Here is a 24,499-nt window from a genome sequence, read left to right as displayed (position 1 = left end):
TAGCCCACTTCAATTTCTTGGATGCTGTGTTTTTTCTTACCTTATGAAAATGGCAAGCACACTTTCCTTCTAAGAAATCCTTGTATCTTGCCATGGTCATGTTGAATGTATCTATAAAACTGTATCCCATTCTAAATGCAGCTTGCTGTAGCCCTTGGTTATGAAGTAATACTTTCCTCTGCTCAGCCTACAATAAACCAATAAAATAAAGATTTGTATTACAATGGGGATTTTTGTTTGCTATGATGAGAAACATTCTATTCAACGGCGCAAAAGAAAATAAAAAATATAAGCATCATGAGTTCCATAGTGCAAAGAAGAGATGTTGGAAAAGATGAGAAATCAGCTAATATTTGAAAGTCTCTTATGATATATTGTCAAATTTAATGGTAACTTTTCTAATGCAAAGATGCTGTGACAGAGTTCACTGTAAGTTATTTGTGTTCTAATGTCTAGCATTAAGAGGAATACTGAAGATATTTATAATCAAACATGAATTTCATCTGTGCAATAGAGATGAGTTATAAAGCAACATAATGATATTACAATGAAGGAAAGTGTGTACCAGTAGATGAGAGAACATCAATTTCATCAGTGCTTTTTTTTGTCAGCAAAGCTCAGAAACGTTTTGTATAGATTTCAAATATGATGAGACAAATGGCATCACTCATTCTAATAAATATGCATTTGACATTTTAATCCAAGTCTCATAATTGGCCCAAAGTTTTTGAAAAATGATAATACCACAATAACTCCAATATAGTCATTACTCCTGTCATTGTGTTGCATTTAAATGTGCTAAATTGTGTTAAATGTCACAAATAATATCAGTAAACCTTAACAGATTATTACTTTTTGTCACCTTGCAAAGAGAAAATATATTAACCCTAAAAGGACTGGGCTTTTTGAGATGTAGTTTGAGCAATCGCGCCAAAAATTTGGCACGCACATTCTTTACAATATAAACTACAAACCAGTATAAAAAAATTCTGAAAATCATTATATTTATTTATCAGAAAAAGAATATGCAAATTTATTCATGAAAGAACATTATTTGCAAATTTAACACCCAATTTTACTTCAAATTTTCTCTTTTTTTCCAGATTTCATCTTTGCAATCTAATGTAAAGGTTTCTACAAACAAAAATTATGAAAGCATTTTTTTCCTTATGTATTTCTTTGTTTTTAGAATTTCTCATGTATTTCCCTATTTTTACATCTTTTGTTTTTTTTAATGGAAATCATTACAGACCATTTAAAACTAAACTAAACCCTAAACAACCAGTAAGCAGACCAATTAGAAAGAAAAAAAAACCTTTTATGAATTTAATCTCCCACAGACTTTGTACACAAAGTATAAAAATTAGTCATTTTCGGCATGACATTGTCTCGTTAAAAGTCACATGGCGTTGTGATGCTATACCTGCATGTCACAAAGTTTGGTCTCGAAAGGTGCGCAAGATATTGGAAATATTGCACGAGGCGTCGAGGGGGGGGGGACCATCATGCCCCCAGTCCTTTAAGGGTTATCCTAATAAGACTTGCGGGAGGGCTGATTCAGCCCCCCTCAACATTTTTTGTGATAAATCTGCTGCGTAAATACTTATTACCGAGTTTTTGCTTTCAAGTGTTGCGCAACTTATGAGATCAAAATTGTGACCACCATGTACGAGGTTCCAAAATTACACAACATATCTTAAGTTCGTGCAAGACCCAAAATTGCTCAAAAACATTAATTGGTGTACAAATCAAATGCACATAGTGTTTCTAGACAAAATTCATAAATGTATCATTATTTTTACTGATTGAAATCAATTACTTTCATCTTGTTTATGGTCAAAACAAAGTCTCCGACAATTTTCATTGAAATAAAAATGTTGAAAAACAGAGAAATATATAAGAAATTCAGGAAACAATAAAATACATGAGAAAATAAATGTGATGTCAATTTTTTTAAAAGTACATTTGATCAGAGTCCTATAAGGAGTCTGTGAACCAAAAATTTAGCATTTTAAGGGCATTTTATTTGGCACCTTAAAAAGTTTTTCGAAAGAAAATCTTTCATATTGAAGCTCCAATATAAAGACTAAATATGATGACTGATTACTTACTAGAGTAAGACAATGAATCCCATCAACAGGTTGATGAAATCCAGCTCCTAAACTCTTCACTAACTTCTTGATACCAATCAATCCACTCCTATAATGATCAGCAAATAAAATCAATCATATTATCAATCTACAGGTAATCAAATCAACCTTATCATCACTCCTATCAATCTACTGGTAATCAAATCAATCTTATTATCATTCCCATCAATCTACTAGTAATCAAATCAATATTATCAACATTCCTATCAACCTACTAATTAAATCAATCTTATCATCATTCCTATCAATCTACTGGTAATCAAATCAATCTTATTATCACTCCTATCAATCTACTGGTAATCAATTCAATCTTATCATCATTCCCATCAATCTACTGGTAATCAAATCAATCTTATCATCGTTCCTATCAATCTACTGGTAATCAAATCAATCTTATCATCGTTCCTATCAATCTACTGGTAATCAAATCAATCTTATCATCGTTCCTATCAATCTACTGGTAATCAAATCAATCTTATCATCGTTCCTATCAATCTACTGGTAATCAAATCAATCTTATCATCGTTCCTATCAATCTACTGGTAATCAAATCAATCTTATCATCATTCCTATCAATCTACTGGTAATCAAATCAATCTCATCATCATTCTTATCAATCTACTGGTAATCAAATCAATCTCATCATCATTCCTATCAATCTACTGGTAATCAAATCAATCTCATCATCATTCCTATCAATCTACTGGTAATCAAATCAATCTTATCATCATTCCCATCAATCTACTGGTAATCAAATCAATCTTATCATCATTCCTATTAGTCTACTGGTAATCAAATCAATCTTATCATCATTCCTATCAATCTACTGGTAATCAAATCAATCTTATCATCGTTCCTATCAATCTACTGGTAATCAAATCAATCTTATCATCATTTCTATCAATCTACAAATCTACTGGTAATCACTTAAATTCCTGAATATCATCTATTCAAAGAGTTTTCAACTAATAACAACACATTTTCTGTTCCATATCTGTCAAAGTACATAATAATTGTATGAGCCTCTTCACCTGTGTAATACATCCTGTATGACAGTAAGATGATGTATAGCCATCCAATGAACACCTCCCACTATAAGAACAGTATTAGAATCATTTGATAATGGACCAGCAATCCTTAGAAGATGATTAAAGGTCTTCTCAAATACAGGTCTCTCATTCACAGGTAACCAGAATTGAGGATAGTAAGAAAAACTAGCTGATGTCTGCTTGTCATTGAGGTCGGTGTAGAGCTTGGTGTCGTGTGTTTTATCCCACTGATAGAGGGAGCTATTCATTCTCTCCATCAGATAATACATGATTCCTCGGTTAGTAGAGTCACCAATGAATAAAAGCTACAAAAATAATAGGGAAAAAATGGTATATGCATAGCGTAAATCTGTTTATGTTTATAGAGGGTGGGATTAGCAATAAGACAATCATCTATATAGGTGATATCTGATGCTCAGTGTAGGGAAGTGATACTGAAGCAATGTTTTCATAGATTTCATCTAAGATTACACTCACAAAAATGTGTTACATTTGCAGACTTTTTATTACAAAAATAGGAAGCTACAGGTACAAACCAACCTGTATTGCATATTTTTTATATTCATATCTAGCCTTAAAAAACAAAAGTCCACATCCTTATAATTCATAAGTATTGAATACTATGATGAGAATGGTTGAATATCAAAGGTGAAGACTCATTTGTTACATGACCATATCAAGAACACAGCAATCATCATATCAATAAAAATGAAATTATGACCAGCTATATCTATCATACCTTCTTGCCAGCCAAGCATTGTTTGACTTCTGATTGGCTGAATTCTCTATGTTGACAATCATGTGGCTGCCATTTAGCTTTATCCCAGTCACAAGATCTTTCATCAGAACACTTCTCACATGGAACAAGCCACTGACCTAAAGAAGAATTGAAATTAATTCAATTTTATAAGTGATCATTGAACTCAAGTTTATAACCCCAACTAGAGCTCTTGTGGCTGCTTCATAAAGCACTTCATAATGTTACACACAACTCTATAAATGACTTGTTGGGTGATAGATCAAATTTTGCTGTCATTTTATTTTCATTTGTTGAAGTTTAAATATGATCTTTGGAGACTAATATTCATATTTTTATCAAGCATTTAAACAGAAAATTTATTATTTAAGATTTTATCATAGTAATAGGAAATTTAGTCCCACCTTCTAAAACAAAAAAGTAAAAATTGATGTACTGTATCATATTTCGCATAAAAAACATATTGCATTAGTTCATACGTAACTTACACACAACCTAATCCACAGAACATCCACAGAACTACATCAACTGCATATAGAATAGACTGACAATGCAATCATTTGATGTTTTTACATGTATTTGAAATATGTATCCAGAAAACCATGTCAATGTATTATGTTTAAAAAACGTTCTTTTTCTTGATATGGTTTTCATGAGAGATGGTTGATAAAGGTTTTTAAATTACTGAAATTAGGATTCATATGGGTTGGGGAAGGGAAGGTCTTTTCAACATAGTATCATTTAAAACTATTAGCCCTTTAAAATATTACCATTTATATCTTTCATATCTGAAATATATTTTATCTATTCATTCTTAATAATTGACATACTGAAGCTTTTCGACATATTAATAATAATTGGATTTATATAGCACTTTTTCCAGAGGATACAAAGTGCTGTTGATTGCATAAGACAAGTTAAGGTTTATGGTTATACAAGTGTGTTTTTAGATTTTTTTGAAGCGGTCAAGAGAAGAGAGGTTTCAAAGAAATGGAGGGAGTTTGTTCCAAAGACAAGGGGGGGGGGACTTCAAGGGGCAAGAGATTAAAAGGAGTTGAAACCGGCCTGTTTTCTGGATTTTTGGAATGACATAGGAAATGACATGCACTCATCGGAGTAAAATCGCATGAATGACTAAAACGCTAGAGCAAAACAATATACAATAGAACCGAAACTAGACAATGGACGCTAAATGGTGAGCTATGATTGGCTGTCAAGTAAACAAGTTAGGCTTGGTACCAGCCGTATATTGAAGCAAAACAAATAAACGCAAGGATTCTTACGAAATCCTTCTGGCGGCACAAAATCGGGTCTGTTAGCTGGATATACGCTGCCTCGAGCATGCGCAAAACCAAGATGAACAATGAATTTCACTCCGATGAGTGTATGTTGAAAAGCTTCAGTATGTCCACTTTTAAGGCTATTTTACGATTTTGCGGTATCAAACACTTATCTATTCTTAAACAGATTCACCTGAATTCTTAGACACATTAACTGATTATTCTGATTTGGAAGAAACAATCTTGGTGATGAGTTACATTACCCCTGGTAAGTTTGTTTCCGGGGGGGGGGGTGCAGTCAAATAAACTGCTGTACACATGCATGACCCAAAAAAAACACATTTAAAAGGGTGTTCTTTCAGTTTTGGTAGAGGGCCGCGCGTGCACTCGTTAAGGGTATCAAAAACACAGATTTTCCAGAAAGAGGGTGGTTTTGAAAATCTGGTCAATGGTCAATCGCGGGGTCAAACGTATCTGGGGTATTTTTTTTTTCCAAAGCTTTTTTTTAAGTTTAGCCAAACTTATACTTTTAGGCAGGGCTCGACACTAGCGGCGGTCCGACGGTCCCAGACCGCCAAAAATCGCTGTCGGGCCAGTAGATTTTCAGAAATTGGAAGATTTACTGGTCCGACATGACCAGTAAAAAATATCATTGTCGGGCCAGTAATTTTTCCAAAAATAGCAAGATTTAAGGGTCCGACATTACCAGTAATAAAAAACCATTGTTGGGCCAATAACTTTTCCAGAAATGGTCAAATTCACAGCAAACCATTCCCCCCCCCCCCGTGAAATTCTGGCATTCACACACAGAATACACACAGAATGAATCACACGTAAGTGTTACTAGAGTACTATACAGCATGCATACAGTGTACATGTAGTCTGCCACACAAACCACATGGTAAATTCTCCATTGGCTGCACGAACGAAGCCTGGCTAAACTCTGGCAGAAATCTCTCACATAACTGTCAAAATCCAAGGTTCATACTCATGAAAGGCTCTTATAATGTCCATATTTCCTAAAAATTGGAGCAACTCTGTCATTTGTAAGCAGTAAAAGGAGAAATTTTCACTTCTGTTTTGGTTCAAACAGATCGGGTTTCGGGTGATATCGTCTGAATACATAATAGCCCCACATATGCATTTATGTGTGTGTTGATACACTAATGGTATCTGACTTTCTTTCGTAGCTATTTTAAATGAGAAAAGAAACTGATAAATTATTTATAATAGTTTTAGCTTTCTTCCTATCTTTCTTTCCTTCTTATAAATCTTTCTTTGTTTCTTCCCTCAATTTTTTTGTTACTGTCTTTCTTTTTTAATTTCCCTTGTTTTCTTTAATTCATTTTTTCTTTCCTTTTATAAAATATTTTCTCTATATTTCCTTTTTCTCTCTCTTTCTTTCTGATATTTTCTTTCTTTAGTTTTTGAGTCCATCCATCCTCTTTTCATCTCTTCTCTTCTTCCTTTCTTTCCTTCCTTCTTTTTACCCCTTTCTTCATTCTTTGTTACTTTCTTTGTTTCTTCCATCCATCATTTATTTACCCTTTCTTTTTTTATTTCTTTTCTCTCAGCCCTTTCTTTCTTACATTCGTTCCTTTCTTCTATCTGTCTTGTTCTTTCCTTTTCCCCTTTATTATATCATTTTACCTTTCCTTTCTTTTTTTTGACTGCTTGCTTCCTTTCTCTCCTTTATTTTTTCATTCCTTTCTTAGTCTCTCGGTCTTTCTTTTTTTTCTTCCTTTCATCTATTCTTTTACCTTTTCTTTTTTTATAATTGCTTGCTTCTTCCCTTCCTTTATTTATTTCATTCCTTCTATCTATCATTTTACCTTTCCTTCATTTCTTCCTTAATTCCTTCCTTCTTTCACTCCTTCCTTTTTTTTTCTTTTGTCCGTCTTTCCATCTCTCCTTTTACCCTTTCTTTTTTATTGCTTCTTCTTTCTTTCCTTTACTACTTTCTGGATTTGTTCTTTCTTTCTGTATTGCTTGCTTCATTTCCTTCCTTAATTTCTTTTTTTCTTTTCTTTCTTTCTTTCTTTCTTATATTTGTTCCTTCTTTATTCCTTCCTTTCCTTCTTTAGTTCTTACTTTTTTTTCTTCCTTCACATCTATCCTTTCTTTACCTTTTTTTCTTCCTTCCTTTCTTTTATTCTTTCTTTCTTTTCCTTCCTTCCTTCCTTCCTTTCTTTTATTCTTTCTTTCTTTTCCCTCCTTCCTTCCTTCCTTTCTTTCTTTCTTTCTTTCTTCGTTTCTGTCTTGCTTTCTTTTTGTCCTTCATTTTCCTTCATTTTTTTTTTTGGGGGGGGGTAACGAAAGGCTAGAAAAATAAACTTGCGCCTTTTCTTAATGTTTTCTTTATTTTTTGGGACCAGTAGATTTTAGGTTCGGACCAGTAAAAATTTGAAAAACTGGGTATCTACTGGTCCGACATGAATAGGTTGGACCAGTAGAAAAAATGGGTTAGTGTGGAGCCCTGTTTTAGGGTATGTTTTTTATCCCAAGCTTTTTCCTCGGGGTCATATTCTGGCGATAACTTGTTTAGGGGCCAACATGTGTAAATAAAGCCAGCGAAAAACTTGTTTAGGGGTTTATTTTGCACACAGAGAAAAAACTTGTTAAGGGTATGTTTGGAAATAATTTGGTCATGCATGTGTACAGCAATACATTTGACTGCCCCCCCCTGGTTTATTTACCTGGTGCACTGCCACTGGTACAAAAAGGTAGACCGGTTGCCTTGGTTACGACCTCTGACCAGCTCACATCAACGAGAAGTCTCAGCCCACATTTATGATGGGAAAGATATGATAAATCACAGTCCTGCATTACAATTAGAAATTTGAATTAGAAATGGTCACTCACTTAAGAGAGGATTGAGATGAAACCCCCACACAATCAATTTAGTAACACTTAATTCTTAAAAAATTGTGCACTTTAGAAATAAATCCTAGAAATATGCATTGTCACAAAATGAAAATCTATTCCATTACAAACTATAGATCAACCAAACAATAAAATGCATACTTTAATGTAACAATGAATGAAAAAATATTTAAAAAAGAACACGATATAACCTACAATCATTATGGAATTATACGATAGAGGAATGATGGTCGTGTTTTAAGAAAGGCTTTTGAGTTCGAGATGGTTGGTTCTAGAGGGATTGTATTGTCAAATACGATATGGAAGAACAAGATGAGAGTAGGGTTGAGGATGCACTGCATCATGAAAAGTGGAGGAGGGGGGGGGTGGATAGGGCCACTGCCATTGATGCGAGATGAATACGTCCACCCCACTCAACAGGGAAAACTGAATTTAAAAAATTCAGACAATTTCTACATCTACTACATTATTACAAAATAGTTCAAACCTGGACTAGTGTACAGACAGCTTGTCTATCTTCAACATCAAGGGATATCAAATTGGTCCTGTAGTGATGTCTTTGTATATACAGAGTATATTCACCAAGGACCCATGGTGTTGAATGGGTGATGTCTACTACAAAGATACTGATACGATTCTTTCCAAGACCCACAGTAAAATTCACAGGCCTATGTGAGATAAAACATATATACAAATTATGTTTTGCTTTTCATAGGTAAGAAGAATTATCAAAGATGTTGAAAATGTGACTATCTAAAAAAACAAGAGAGTTTCCTATTTGTCTAATGAGTTGTCAGATCTGAACTTTCCTTGGATTTGATTGGCTTTGACTGTTACTGTGGTAACTTTCAGATATTGAAAATTTGTCAGTAACAACAACTTTTTTTTTAATTCCCAGAGAAGTAATAATTTAAACTTCAGAGTAAAGATTCAAAACAAAAGATTGAAAATTGTTTTGAATATTTGATATCTACCAAATTTCGCCAACTCCCAATGCAAGCCAGAAATGCACAGAATATCAGTAACTAATTATGAAGAGTTCTGAAGTAATTGACTACAAATAAATGAAAAGTAATGACAGAAGATCAATTTATGAGATTAAAATGATTTTTACTTGTTCTTCAATAATGCATTATTGAAGTTCTTCAATAATGCAATTCAAGGAATTTAATTTAATTAGTACCAGTAACAACAAACAGATTGATATAACCAAAGTTTTTTTTTTAATAGGATTGACTGATATTCAAATATTGTCTTCATTCACTGAAAATTATCAAGTACAAATGGTAATAATTCAACTAAATAAAAAAGAACTAATTCTCTATCTATTTCAAAAATAATATAGGAGAGACATTAACATTAACTTTGAATACAATATGTCCTTTTGCAGAAAGGAAGGTATTACAAACCTTGCTACTCCATACTTGTCTTCTAACCTAGCCTCACAATCACAGCTCATTGCATATGCTCCAATCTGTATTACTATCTGATCATAAGCAACCTCAATATAATATTCAGTCTGCTGAGGGTCAAAGGTCATGTTTAGAAATGGCCAGGTTCTGATGGAAGAGAGTAAGTGCATGGTACTGGGATCTGAAGAAAAACACATTACATGATATATTTATTAGACCATCACTGATTTTAAGAGACGCCACAATCCCCCCACCAAAAATATGAGAATGAAATATTGGATATTCACTAGACAAGGATAAATTAATATTGGACATTCACATAATTGAGTACAAGAAGCAATGTATTGAAGATGTTTGAAAAAAAAATTAGCATGAATAAATCTGATACAAATATTTATTATCAATATTATTATCATTATATACAGCACTAATATTACAGTATCTAATAGTAAGGTCCAGATTTAATAAAAATGTGCTCAGAAAAATGTTGTGTTAATGCTGATTTATTATAATTTTAAGGTAATTCAGGAGCGCTGAATAAAAAAAAATGCTGTTTGTCCAAAACTGATTCTGTTTTCATCCTCAAATTGGCAAAAAAAGAAAATGGCGACATTTTGAATGTGGTTTCCCCTATAAAACAATATCTAAAGGTGATAAAATTTCAGAAATTAGGGTCTATGCTATATTTTTGATAGCCAGATATTTTTGATATGTTGCAAACATAAAGCATCCGATTAATTCTTCAGCCATCCTTAATTCTAAGATGGATGTTATGATTCAAAGCTGCTGACTGATAAATAATATGTCCAAATGTTTGATAATTTTTGAGTGATGCTGCATGGCAAAATCACATCATAACTTCAACTTAATGTTCACCATTTTTTCCTCACCTGCATAGCAGAAGCAAGACATGGACGTCGCCTTTCCAATGGCTTTGGCGGCAGCAAAGTCAACATCAACTCTTAACCGAGGTTCAGTTTTTGAAATGTCATAAGTTTTAGGGAATAAGTCAGACAATAAGGCAGCGCTAACTTTTTGCGTTTCGGAAATATCGCGCGAAGCTTTGGGGGGGCATCATATTTTTAGGTAACAACAACGATTATTAGACTTCATTTTTGGAACCATCTTAAATTTTAGGACATGGTAGACCACTGAAAGTCCTTGTAACTTGCACTGATGTCTCACTTGACCCTTTAAACCATGTGTTAAACACCAAAGTCATATACCGCAGGCAGATATTAAACAAACTATGTCAATTATTTGGTAGCAACAATCATTGTAAACTCCAATTTAGAAAGCCATCTTGGATTTTTGGACATACGGGAACCATTGACTGTCCTTATATTATGTCCCAATGTAATTTTTGACCCTTCAAACCATGGGTTATACACCAAAATCATATTCTCCAGGCGGTTATTAAACAAACTGTGTCAGTTTTTACTTAATGAAAGACATTTGAGACTCCATGTTTGCATTCAAACCAGCTTAGATTTTTTAACATACAGGACCACTGACTGTCGGTCTTTGTATGTAACCTGTCCCAATGTATTACTTTGCCATTGAAACAATGGATTAGACACCAAGATCATATTTCCCAGGTGGATATAAAACAAAATATGTCTGTTTTTAGATAAAAACAGCCATTTTAGACTCAGATTTTGGAAGTCTTGGATTTTTGGACTGACTGACCCTGTAACTTGGTCCAATTTACTACTCGACCCTTAAAACCACCTTGGAATAAAACCCAAATTAAACTAAAATAGGTAATAGATAAATTGTGAATTTAAAGGCGTGCTTATGTTAACTCTACCAGTATGTCAGTATATCTTTTACCCAATACACCATTGAATATGCATCAAAAAGGGATGTCTAAGGTGGATAAAGAGTCGGTTATGTTAATTTTCAGTGAATGGCGGCTATCTTAGACAACATTTTGAAAATAACCTCTTTTTTTTGCAAGTTTTTGGGTCAAAATAGAGCAAAAAGGGAGTAGAATGGCAGCCATATTGTTTTTGCCATTTTGAGGATTTTAACCTAAAATTAAAGGTTGGTAAACAGCATATTTGGACTCAGTGCCCTCAAATTATGTTAAAACACTCCTTGATTCTTGATTCAGTATTATCATGATTTGCCTAAGGCAGTCTACTTTTCTCAAATCTGGACCTGACTATGATAGAACCATGGATAAGAAGCCTAAAGAATGTGAATATCATATAAATGTAACTTATTTGACTCAATATAAAGCTACTCAAAAATATAGACTCACCTTCACTACACCTTGGTCCTTTCATTTCACTTCTTCTTTGATCAAGACCATGTATATTCTTGACTAGTATACCACTATCATCTCTTAATTCATCTAACCCTTCCCTGTCCTCCTGATGGTATATGGTTTCCATAGCAACAAGTATAGGATGAAGCTCTCTTGTAGAATGTGTAATAGGAGGAGGAGGAGATAAGGTATCATCTTGTCTGATGTGAGATGATTTCAAATGTTCTATTTCTTGGATGAGATGGTTATACTTCCAAATGTCTGCTGATGGGTACAGCTATATAACAAATGAAAAATAAACTTTATACAAACATTGTATTCAACAATGAGCATTCACTGTACATCTTATAAACTTTCTTGAATTTATGTTTGGTCCTGAAAAAGACAGTTGTTCTTGTCACCATCACAAGAATGAACAAAATTTGGAAAACATGATATTGCATTGTGTCTGTTTTCATTAAACAAAATATTTATTCAATTTTCTTTACAATTTGTTACTAAAATTAAAACTATTTTGTTGGATGAATAATTGTAGTAATGCACTGTCTGAAAGTGTGAGGTGAAACTTGTCACTCTATTTAAGGGGGATAATACTGAGCAAAATAAACATCATACAGCACCAATTGGTGACAGAGTTAATGTCAAAAATCAATTCCATGATTATCACTAATCAGACGATGCAAATTTATAAGGAACATACTTGGCTGTAATATGCTAGTCTAAGAATTTGGCCTTTGATATTTTTATTTTAACAATAACATAGGTCTTTGTTACACCCCATCTTGCATTTGGTATACATGTAGATGATTAAGATAGCTTTGATATTGCACATTTCATGCCATATTATCCTTCCATGAAAATCGATTTTTCAGATTTTAAATAATTCCTGTGACATGATGAGGTGATAATAAGCACTCACTGGTTTAAAGCTCCCCATAGAAAGTTGCTCTCTTCTTGATATCAGTAAGAAGTCTAGATCTCCATCAGTCAAACAGAACTTGGTTTTATTGCATCCGAATCTCTGTCAATAAGATTTAAAAATACTTTATTAAAAACTACTTTCAGGTTAGAATCATATATACTAAAGGAATGCAAAAATTGCCATAACATTATCTTTGATATTATCATAAATACAAAATAACTGACAAGACCCATACAAATGTAAAGAAAAACACAAAATTAAACAAATGCATCAACATGTATGCATGCACTTACTAAGGAATAACACATATAATTCATCTGGCAGTTTCACCTGCATTACCAAATTCAATATAGAAGCAGTGCTGACTTTGAAAACAAATAAGACTAAGATGAATAATTAGTTTTTAAAAAATCATCTGAAATGATCAGAGATATTTTATTAGCATTATATCCACTTTTCATGAAATGGATCCTAAAATACTTTCAAATTATGATGACATTTCGAAAACCTAACCTTGATTATGATTTCAACTTCAGCATTGCTGCAGCCACTGTTGGAATAATGTCACCTATGTCTCACTTCTGCTATGCAGACGAGACAAAATCTAAATGTTGACTTGCGGTTATGTTTATAATTACCTGAATTCCAATATCAAGCTTATCAAGTACATCTGAGACATGTCTTGCAACTCTCTTAGTAGAAAATAGTAATGATATAGACTCATCTACAGTTGTTTGTTTGATGATATTACTATTCCATTGTTGATCAGCATCACTAAACTGAAGATGTGGTTGCCCAGTCACCTGTTGCATAAGGTGAATATAATATCAATATTAAGTTTAAAAGAGTCATAATACTGATCAAAAGTATCAATATTGCAAAGGCATTTGACACTACATCAATTAATTACTCCAGGAAATTTCATGATGCCCCCCCCCCCCCCTTTCCTCCCATCCCCTTCTGATCTTGGCTGTTTATGTGATTGCACTGACTTGACCTGTTCATTCAATACAAGATAAACAACAACACAATATGAACAGGGCAAAGGAAAAAATGATTCACAAGTTTTGTTTTCTCTTTATATATAATGCAATTGTTCCTTACCAAGTGATAAAGCTCAGTGTGGCATCTTTCTACATGTTATGTAATGATAATGTTTCAATGCAAATATCTATAAAAAAAAATAGAATATCTTTTACACACTCACCTCTATAATAATGGGATGAAATGTAGAATTGAAAATGATGTCAAACCCAAGGAGTTGAAAACAGTGTGAACATCTATAATGGATGGTAATGGAATATATAAACAGTGTTAAGATCTATAACAAATGGCAATGGAATGACTTCAAAAAGCTCCACAATATCACTTCCCATTGAAATCAAGACCATATGCACATTGGTTTCATATTTACTGTCAATGAAATGAAACTACTATGAACAAATGTTACTACTACTACTACTACTACTACTACTACTACTACTACTACTACTACTACTACTACTACTACTACTACTACTACTACCACTACCACTACCACTACCACTACCACTACCACTACCACTACCACTACCACTACCACTACCACTACTACTACTTCTAATGTTACAAAGAACTGCTACCATTACGAAGACTTTTGAATGATTCATTGTGATTCGATCAAACATTTAACTGATTGATAGCAGTTCATTGTTGTTGATATCACTGATCTAAGATAATGGGTGCTGTAAGGCATGAATTTTCACCTTATCTATATTTTTCATTCAATGTTTATCTCAATGATAAGAAATACATCATACCTATATGGCTGTTCCCAAGGGTGGAAGAACTGTGAGAAATCAGTAACCAGTGATGGCTCTGATACTAGAAGTGTTTCCGTTATCACAGTCTCAAGGTTCTGAAATGCTGTGTAAGCGACCTCAGATCCATAGCTTTGTAATAAATACTGTCGGAATTGAGATAAGGACCATGTCCTGCTAGGAATCTGAATAAAAAGGAGACAAAATTTTGCTCAATCAAACATACTGAATAAAATAATGAACATATTTATTTTGATGCATCTCGAATTAGCTTTCAATTGCTAGCACACTTTCACAATTAATCCTGGACAATTCATAGGTGGTTAATTAATGAGTAGGGAATCCACTCAAAACAATTAGTATTAAATGATTTTATGAAAAATGCAACAATTTGAGGGGTCATTAAAGAATTTCCATTCTGAAAGAAATCAATATTCATGCCAGCTACTTCACCTAGGTCAAGTGCAGCACAATAGATATTTCTTGCTTAAGAAAATGAAAGCTAATGTTGCAATGCGGTGGATTCCCCATATGGTGTAATGTGACTATGATGCTTCAAAAATGACAACCATATGGCTAGAATTGACCACAAACGGTCTAAATTTTGCAAAGAAATATGTGGGCAAATTTCTCTCCCACATCTTGGACCTAGTAAACAGCATATCCAGTCGACCCGTGTCGACCAGCGCTGAATAAACGCATGCATGCATGCACTTAGGTATTAGCGCATGAAACATATGTCGACTTTTTCCCATGAGGCATTGCAAATTTCGCCCTGTCCGCTGCAACCGATAGTCAGAGCTGCCAACCTGCACAAGATTATTTCAGTATTTCTAAAGCAGAAAATCAGTATTTTGGTGAGGAAATCAGTATTTTCAATGAAACACCATTGGACAAGATATAAAACTAAAACATAATAAATCAGAATTTTGCATGAAACCATCAGTATTCTTATTTTTCGGTACTAAAATACTGAAAATCTGTACTTCTTGGCAACTCTGGATGGTGCACCCTATTGTGAATCTAATGATTAAAAGAGTCATCGCCTTGGCTTACCTTGCTAAATCCTTTCTGGTAATCATGTCTGAAGAATACTAATCCTTGAGAATGAATATAAGCTCTCAATGGATTGATTGATGTCACTAACACATATGCACGAATATTAATAGGTGAACCAAATATAAGAAGAGGATTGGGTATGTACTGCTGCACAACTGCTCTTTCACTACGATATCTGTCAATAAGATGGGTAAATAAATGAAGAAGAATATATATGATTCTGAAAGAAGAATGTTTTTATTTCTATCGAGGACTGTCATTACAGAGCCTTCCTAAAATCTCTCTTTACCTACCGAATGTCATTAACATTCTCTTCATTGGATGAAATGCCACATCCTTGTTCAATCATACATCACTTAGATATCATTTATCTATCTCTCATGCAAACTATTCAACTTCACCCCCCCCCCAACAAAAAAAATATATATGTGATCATGTTATTCCTTCTCTAAAGAATTGTGCTTATTTCATTTCAATATCATCATGTTAATCATATTTTTTTTCGTTCATTCCAGGGAATGATTTTGCTCTACAAATTTGAATAGCATATTTGGTCATAAGAGAAAAGCTCTCAACTAAGTAATGTACAGTCCTATGTAAAAATATGCTATACAAAAGACTTATTGCATAGTAGTCTTTCAAAAATGTGGAGCAAATCGCGATGCGATACCAGGAAAATTATTCCCTTTATTTCATATCACTGTACAACCCTGTCTCTAATACCCACCTTCCAAATGGATCTCTGACTTATACCCCTTTCATAAACCCATTATGCCGATAATATCCGCATAATTTGGTCGTAAAATCGGAGCGGGACCAGAGTTATCCGCATTATTTTGATGCTGCAATTATCCGCATAATAGCGGCATCAGGACCAGATTTTGACTTTATGAACGCATTTCCAAAGTATTGCGGATAATTGCCCTGGTGCGGTCACATGGTCACCCTTTTCCAACACAACCCCATCGGAGGGGGTGTGTGCAGTTGCCATGGCAATTATCCACCTTTTTTAGGTCGGGCGCTCGTAAAAAATAGTGCGGATTATTTTCAGAGTTTGTGAATGCAATTTTTATTGAATTATCCACATTACTCTTAGGTGGATAATTGGAGGATGGGTTTGAAAGGGGTATAGGTGACAAATTTTATTGGCCCATATAAAAAAATACTCCTAACTATGAATAAAGAAATATACCATGTTATTAAAGTATACTCACTGCTTAATTCTTTCATAATCTTTATCTCTTGTTGGTTGAAGGACCTGTATCCCACCCTTTGTTGGTTTAAAGACCCATCTTACATCACTACCCATAGCATCAGCTGTCATCATAAACTCATCAAATTGTGCTGGTAATACCCAACACATTGGAGCTACATCACTTCTTCTTACACCTAATATCAATGGAAAACAAGAGGGTCATTGTATCAATTTATCATCAACTACAGGGCAAATATAAACAGTGATCATTATGTTTTCCTATATCTCGAAATGCTATTTGCACAATACAATTACTGCTAGTCATTATCCTTATCATAAACATAATTTTCATTCATATTCTGCATGTCAAGCACTGGATTGATAAGAATTCTAGTTAAAAATCTTCTACTTTATCCAATAAAGAACACTTCCAAAGGTTATGGATGGGCAAGAATAATTTTTCATATAAAATACCTGAAATAATACAAATTTACAAACATTTTCTTTTTATTGGCAAATGTATTAAGTTGACCTGAATACAAATAAAAAAATGTATGCATTCCAATTTGGGGTTTAAGTGACGGGGTTTAGCAGTGAATGAGTTAAAGATTGAGCACATTATCATAACAATGAACTATGCCACTTTGAAATACAGAGTATCGCTTTATGGTACTTGCAGCAAAAATAAAAGATAATAATTGCCCTATAGAACAATCAATATTGAAAGAACATAGATAAATTAAGGGAGTACATTCAATCATATCTGTGATGTATAATCATTACTCATCATATTCCAATATTTACAATCAAACTTATTTTCTACTTTGTTTCACTTTACATTCATCAAGATGATGTTTAAAGGGGAAGTTCATCCTGAAGTTGGTTTTATCAATAACAAAAAAAATACAGAAAAATAATCAGTTTGATGGAAATCCATCATAAAAAAGTTATGAATTTTCAAATTTTTTAAGTTGTGATATTATATGCAAGCAGCCCCCATGAATCATGTTTTCCATTCTTAATGCAACATGATGTATACAAATATGTTTCATACGTGAGGAGGAGGAATAAAATGATGTATTTGATGACATACCTTCCGTCCAAATCACTTTTGATTATTCATCAAACCTTCAACAATATTTTACCAAAAAAATTCTGTTTACAGTTTGATTGAAACCAACTTGTCATCAGGGTGAACTTCCCCTAGAAGGACTTTCATTTGTTGGTAGATAGGAATACAAATCAAATATGCAAAGTAGTGTAGCTTCACATGTTTATTTTTTACTTGCAATGGGACTTATAAGTCACAATACTTGAATAAAAATTATGTCATCAAGATATTAGGACCTCATGAATGTTCAGTGAATTTAACTCCATATCACTCTATCAAAATCTGTTAAAGTTTGTAAAAGTTTCCAGATTAGTATAAAAACTTACTTGGAATCTTACGAGCTTCATTTGTAGTATAACAGAAAGCATCCTTCCTCCACAGAACATCTTTCATTCCCGGTATTCTATTAATCTAAAATAAAACAAATAGTGATGATAAATGTTTCACAATAGCAAAATAATATGAAAACTGCAACGGTTTTAAATGATAGCAGAAAGGAGTCATTGATGGCTGCCTATCAGTTAATGTAGAAATGACGAATAGAAATTACACACAACTATTGATCTAACAATGATATTCAAAGCCTTAGGCCTATTTGGAGCTTTATTTAATAATTGGCATTTATATAGTGCTTTATCAATCTACGACTGTTCAAAGCACTTCACAATTATTATTATCCGGTCACTGGATTCATAGCATTCAAAGCAGCCTGTTAGGCGCAAACTTGCTAAACCAACCACAATGACGGTTGTTTCCTACCGGTACCCAATTAGCACCTGGGTGAGAGTGGCAAAGTGTGGATTGACGCTTTGCCAAAGGGTGCTAGGCCGTGGTGGGGTTCGAACACACGACCCTCTGATTACAAGGCGAGAGTCAGAACCGCTACACCACTCCTATTTAGGGAGTTGAAGTAAAGAAGTACATGTATGATTCATATATTAATCACACATAAATTATCTTAATTAAGCAAAAGCAATTTCATAAAATACCTCCAGTTTTGGAGATACATGTATTAGGTCATCGGTGATCTGAGTGCCAATGTTTGGTGCGTTCCCTTTAATGTAGTTCCATGACATTTGCTCCAGCAATAATTGCCTTGCTGTAAAGTCCCCACACTGTAAATGGAATGACCAACTTCAACCCTGGATTAACACTATACCCTATCCTTAACCCAACCCTAAACCTTACATAAACCCTAACTTTAACCCTATACCTTAGATGAAATAAAGCCCAAGGCAATTGTCGCTAGAGCAAAAGTCATATCACCTTCCTGACAGACCTCAAGGGGCAGGGCTAAGAGGCCCCCCAAAATATGAATTATAAAGGAAAACCCTACCCACCACCACAATATAAACATTGACATAAGATTATACAGCATACAAACCTGCCATTTAGAAGCAATAGCTAATTGAAATTTATTTCAAATTAAGCTGCACAAATACCATTGATAAAGCATCACAGCACACATAAAGCAATTATAATATTTGTGAAGGTAAATACTATTTTGGAGAAATAATGTGCAAAAATAAAGAAGGAAAAATAAAAGTACCAAGATATTTCCACAAGAAAAAAAAAATTATACAAAAAAAGTAAGACTTCCCAATAATAAAAAAAATACATTCAATGCAACAAACAGATTATATGTCTCATTCATGAAAAACAAGAAAAAAAAACCTTACAGAACACAAACTAAACCAAACAAACCAAAACAAGATACATCACATTCATTATGATAGAGAGTACTACTATTTTGCAGGTAAAAACCTTGTGTAGAATCTCTGTCCTATATAACCATTCAATTTAGCACCATCAAATATCTCTATCGCATACAGTTATAGTACATGTTTTTTATCTGAAATATCACCTCATCAATTCTATATCCTCTAATAAGTGGAAGTTTCTAATTATTTTTTTGCATAAAAATTCACTTTAAATATAAGGTATGTTCATTATACCCTACTTCTACACCTTGATATATAAAAATCCACCCATATTACTTGCAAAATAACCATAGGTATAAACAGCTTTATAATATTACCTAAATAATTTCTTAAATCAGCCAGGCAAACAAACTATTAATGTAAAGAGTGAAAATTATTATATAAAACTTTCAAACTTACTTGAATTAAAGGAATTGTAAAAGAAAACTACAGATTTTCATGATATAGCAAAGAAGCAAAAGCAAAAAAAAATAAAAACAGATCCACATTAGAAGATAGGGTATGCATTGAAAATATTCTCACCACCATAAACAAAATGAGTGACTCTGTAAAAGAACTTACTAAAAACTCTCTTTTCTGAAGAAATACTGAAAGCTGAAATGTTGAAGTAAAAATACAATACAAGTAAAACAACATAAGACAATCATGAAGCTGATGTTATGAGAACAAGAAGACAACATGGATAAAACAACGGAGAACAAGTCTTTTAAATGATACTGAATTAAAGTCGGCATGTAAAAATGTGGCTCATTTGTATTTATTTGATTTGTAGGATATTGTAATCATCAATATCATTTTCCATTTGACTTTCAAAGGTGACTTTTGACTAAAAATAACACTGAGTTGCCTTCTATACTTTTTAGTTTCTCTATTCATGATAAAGATTTTCTTGCTACCACCTAATTTGATGTTTGTCTCATTAGGTGGTTTCAGACCGCCTCGAAGTTCGCCAGTTCCAGGTATTCTCTGATCGGGAAATTTACCCCGATCAGAAAATACCAGGTATTTTGGTAATGTGAAAGCAAACTACGCGTAATTTCCCCGAAAGAAAATACCCGCTAAATAGTAGGTACTTGGCGAAATTACGAGAACTTTCGTGGGGATTTTTTCAAGGTCGCAGGTATTTTGGCGATGTGAAAGCAAATTACGGGAACTTTTAGCCCAGCGTGTCGTTGGGCGCGGCGGCGTGGGTGGCTGTTGGGCTAGTGATTTTGAATCTCGCGCCTTGCCTGCTTATCAGACCACATTGCGCATGCTCGTAACTTCGGGAACTTATCCCGAAGGATGTGTTTCGGGGCGGTGTGAATGCAGGAATAATTAACGGGTATTTTTCAGCCTTAAAAAGTTCTCGTAATTTAACGGGGATTCTTGTGATCGAGGCGGTTTGAAACCGCCTATTACCTCAAAGGTGACCATACCATCTGATGTTTATCTGGTTGAGATAAAGATGACTTTCTTGTTACCATACCTTTTGATGTTTGTCTAATTTAGATAAAGATGACCTCTGAAGGCACCCAGTTTCATCAGCCTCACCCAGAGATAAACAGAGTAATATCATCCAGCCTTCCCAGTCTTTATCACCAGAGTTTGCTGCAACACATACAAGAAAGATACAATCATTTAGTTTGCTGCAACAAATAAAGTGAAAGATACAATCATATCACCAGAGTTTGCTGCAACACATACAAGAAAGATACAATCATTTAGTTTGCTGCAACAAATAAAGTGAAAGATACAATCATATCACCAGAGATTGCTGCAATACATACAAGAAAGATACAATCATTTAGTTTGCTGCAACAAATAAAGTGAAAGATACAATCATATCACCAGAGATTGCTGCAACACATACAAGAAATAAATTCGTTACACCCTGCTTATTCATGTAATACACGTAATATGGAACCAGAACATAGATATGTCCCGTATTTCGTAAGAACAAGGCAAAAGCAATTTTGTGTCTTGCCCACGTATAAAAATAACCAGAAATATAATGATTCGCGAGGGCATGCAACAGAATTGTATCAAAACTTCATTGTAATATGACTGGGATAGAATAACACTTGCCTTAAGAGCCTTGCACGTAAACTTTAATGTTGACCTGAAAATGACCTTTGACCTTATCATGTGACCTCCGACTGCAGCATAACATGCAGGTACCCAAGTCCATCTACCATCCATATTTTGGTTGAAAAGCACCTTACGGTTGCGGAGTTAGGTAAGGTTGACCTGAAAATGACCTTTGACCTTATCGTGTGACCTCCGACAGCAGCATAACGTGCAAGTCCCCCAAGTCTATCCACCATCCAAGTTTGGTTGAAAAGCACCTTATGGTTGTGGAGTTATGAGTCATTAGATTTGTGACGGACGATGGACGACATTTGGATCCCTAAGTCTCGCCTTTACCTCTGGTGGGCGAGACAAAAAGCAGGGTGTAACGATTTTATCTCTTTAAGTGTATCTTTATACATAATAGCAGAATAGGGGAAATCAGAATAGAACTAAAAAACATGCAAAATCCTGCATTTTGAGAGTGTTCTTTGAAAGAAAGTCATTCATGACATCACAATGATCACCGTAAAAAGATTGCATAGTAGTGCACAGCACGATGCTTGAAAGCGCACGTAATCAAGCCTCATATTACCTGGTTGAAATCAGCAATGGGCATGCATGTAACAATGGAAACAACATTAAAACAACAACAGCTATTAAAACATCAAATAGGTAATACGGGCTCATGTTACCTGTTTGATCTTTGTGACCCAGTAAAATAGGTAATACATGTTTGTCTTACAAACTAATTGACCAATCAGATTACACAATTCATGAGAAATATTAGTCAGGCAGCATATGTCATGATTTACCGGCTACTTCGAAAAATTGGCTAAGTCTGATTTTTCACTTTCATGTGATTGGTGACATCACAAGGAACAACTTTCAACTTGGTGACAAATTTCTAATGGTCATCTTGACCATGTTAGGGGTCAAAATAAGGTCAATAGGGGTCAATTTTTTTTATTGGCTCTATTCTGTAGAGTGACACGTCAAATTGTTTGTCTTGTTATACTGAACAAAAAATTGTACACAACTATATACTCTTGACCTCCCGTTAAAAAGTTATGACCGGAAATGTCAAAGGTCAACGAACTTTCATTAAATAGCAAATTACACTGAAGGTGTTAAGAAAGCTCATTTTTTCCAAGTTTTTATGCATGTGTGTACTTTTTTATTTTCGATTTTGATAAGTCCATCGTCAGAAGTCCATATCCAGAAGATATAAAGGGTCAAGACAAGGTCAGGAAAGGGTCAAGACAAGGTCAGGAAAAGGTCGAAAGGTCAACAAACTTTCATTGGAAGCCAAAATACACGTCTAAAAGCGGTTAGAAGTTAAGAAGTCTTATTTTTTGTGGGTTCTTTATTTTGAGTCTATAAGAAGATATTATATATATAAAGGAGTCAAATGTGCTTATTTAGGAACAAAAGAGATAAACAGAGATAGACGTCGAATACATTCAGTGTGGTATCATCGTATTGCGGGAATACCTTGAAACGACTTGACAAACCCTATGCCCTTAAAATCTTATCATCTTCATGATGTGATAAGTGCAACCAGGGATTTTTTTTTTATTTAGGAATTCGAGTTTAATTCATTTTCAATTTACTAGTCTTTGATATTATTTCATTTTCTTTGTACAGAATATCTTAACAGAAATTATTGTAATGTATTGGAGTATAAGTATAATACTGTTAACAGAATAAACACATCGATTTATCAGTGCTCCCAACTCCTAAGAAAGATGCCTAACATTTAATTTGAATTATCTTGCGAATAAGATAATGAGGTTAGGATTGAGGATGATATGTTGGGCTCCAATTGCTCCTCAAGTATGATGGTTATATTATTTCTGACAAAGAAACAACGTCGTGTTTGCATGCTCATTGTAGTCATGGGTGTCCATTATGCTGATGTGATATTCTGACCATTACTCGATCTCTGGAGTCAAGAAGGACTACACAATTATGGTGAATGTGCTGTTCTGAGCTTTTAACATTTTGTAAAGTGAAATTCAAGGATTTCGTGCATACTTTTGGTCAGTTATATTTATTTTTCAGTAAAAATGCAAGTCTTCACAATTTCTGGGGGCAGTTGCCCCCCCCCCCTTCCCGCTGCGGTATGGCCGTGGTTTACTTCAATGGCATATGTGATTATTCTTTCTAGTAACATCCAGGCAATTCAGCAAGTAGAAAAAAACAAGAACGAAAAAGAACAAAAACAAAATCTGCATCTGGTATTAAGTATAGTTTCATTTTGTATGCTCTGGAAAAACTTGATAAAATATTATAAGCCATGTTAAAGGCAGCACATATTCAGGAATGTGTAGTCCTTCTTGGCTCCAGAGATTGAGTGATGGTCAGAATATATCACATCAGCATGATGGACATCCGTGACTGACTACAATGAGCATGCTTGCGCGATGTTGCCTCTTTGTCCGAAATAATATAACAGTCACACATTAGAATTAATTAAGGAGCAGTTGGAGTCCAACTTATCATATCATCCTCAATCCTTACCTCATTACCTTCTTCGTAAGTTAATCCAAATAAGAAGACATCTTTCTTTGGAGCTGGGAGCACTGATCAATCGATGTGTCTGTTAACATAGTGCACATATATACCCCAATACATTACATACTTTCTGTTGATTAAAATATTATGTACAAGCAAATGGATGAAATGTATCTTTACATATCAAAGACTAGTAAATTGAAAATGATTTGAACTTGAATTGAATTCCTAAATCAAGAAGCTCGGAAAGAGCTTGTTGCACTTAACATCATTAAGATGATACAACTTTAAAGGGCATTACGGTTTGTCAAGTCGTTTCAAAG

At 34.0% G+C, this 24,499-nt stretch overlaps 1 protein-coding gene across 6 annotated transcripts in view; it reads right to left on the bottom strand.

Moving 5' to 3' along the window:
* The window catches only part of LOC121410052 (cadherin-like and PC-esterase domain-containing protein 1), a 54,842-nt gene that overhangs the window by 4,736 nt on the left and 25,607 nt on the right, over positions 1 to 24,499 (bottom strand). For 5 of the 6 annotated variants that reach the window (XM_041601895.1, XM_041601892.1, XM_041601893.1 and 2 more), the window contains exons 4-20: positions 21,079 to 21,200; positions 20,172 to 20,204; positions 18,216 to 18,300; positions 16,798 to 16,972; positions 15,581 to 15,758; positions 14,525 to 14,709; positions 13,933 to 14,005; positions 13,364 to 13,528; positions 12,723 to 12,824; positions 11,798 to 12,080; positions 9,529 to 9,712; positions 8,607 to 8,787; positions 7,933 to 8,056; positions 3,939 to 4,075; positions 3,182 to 3,504; positions 2,112 to 2,199; positions 41 to 187 (exon numbers count right to left, since the gene is read on the bottom strand). In XM_041601895.1, the coding sequence (XP_041457829.1) occupies positions 41 to 187; positions 2,112 to 2,199; positions 3,182 to 3,504; positions 3,939 to 4,075; positions 7,933 to 8,056; positions 8,607 to 8,787; positions 9,529 to 9,712; positions 11,798 to 12,080; positions 12,723 to 12,824; positions 13,364 to 13,528; positions 13,933 to 14,005; positions 14,525 to 14,709; positions 15,581 to 15,758; positions 16,798 to 16,972; positions 18,216 to 18,300; positions 20,172 to 20,204; positions 21,079 to 21,200 (2,585 nt within the window). The remainder of the gene's footprint in view (positions 1 to 40; positions 188 to 2,111; positions 2,200 to 3,181; positions 3,505 to 3,938; positions 4,076 to 7,932; positions 8,057 to 8,606; positions 8,788 to 9,528; positions 9,713 to 11,797; positions 12,081 to 12,722; positions 12,825 to 13,363; positions 13,529 to 13,932; positions 14,006 to 14,524; positions 14,710 to 15,580; positions 15,759 to 16,797; positions 16,973 to 18,215; positions 18,301 to 20,171; positions 20,205 to 21,078; positions 21,201 to 24,499) is intronic. The other variant, XM_041601897.1, reaches the window with a different exon arrangement.

The sequence above is a fragment of the Lytechinus variegatus genome, chromosome 3, assembly GCF_018143015.1.
Source record: "Lytechinus variegatus isolate NC3 chromosome 3, Lvar_3.0, whole genome shotgun sequence".
NCBI lineage: Eukaryota > Metazoa > Echinodermata > Echinoidea > Temnopleuroida > Toxopneustidae > Lytechinus > Lytechinus variegatus.
This window is presented reverse-complemented; position numbering and strand designations above follow the sequence as displayed.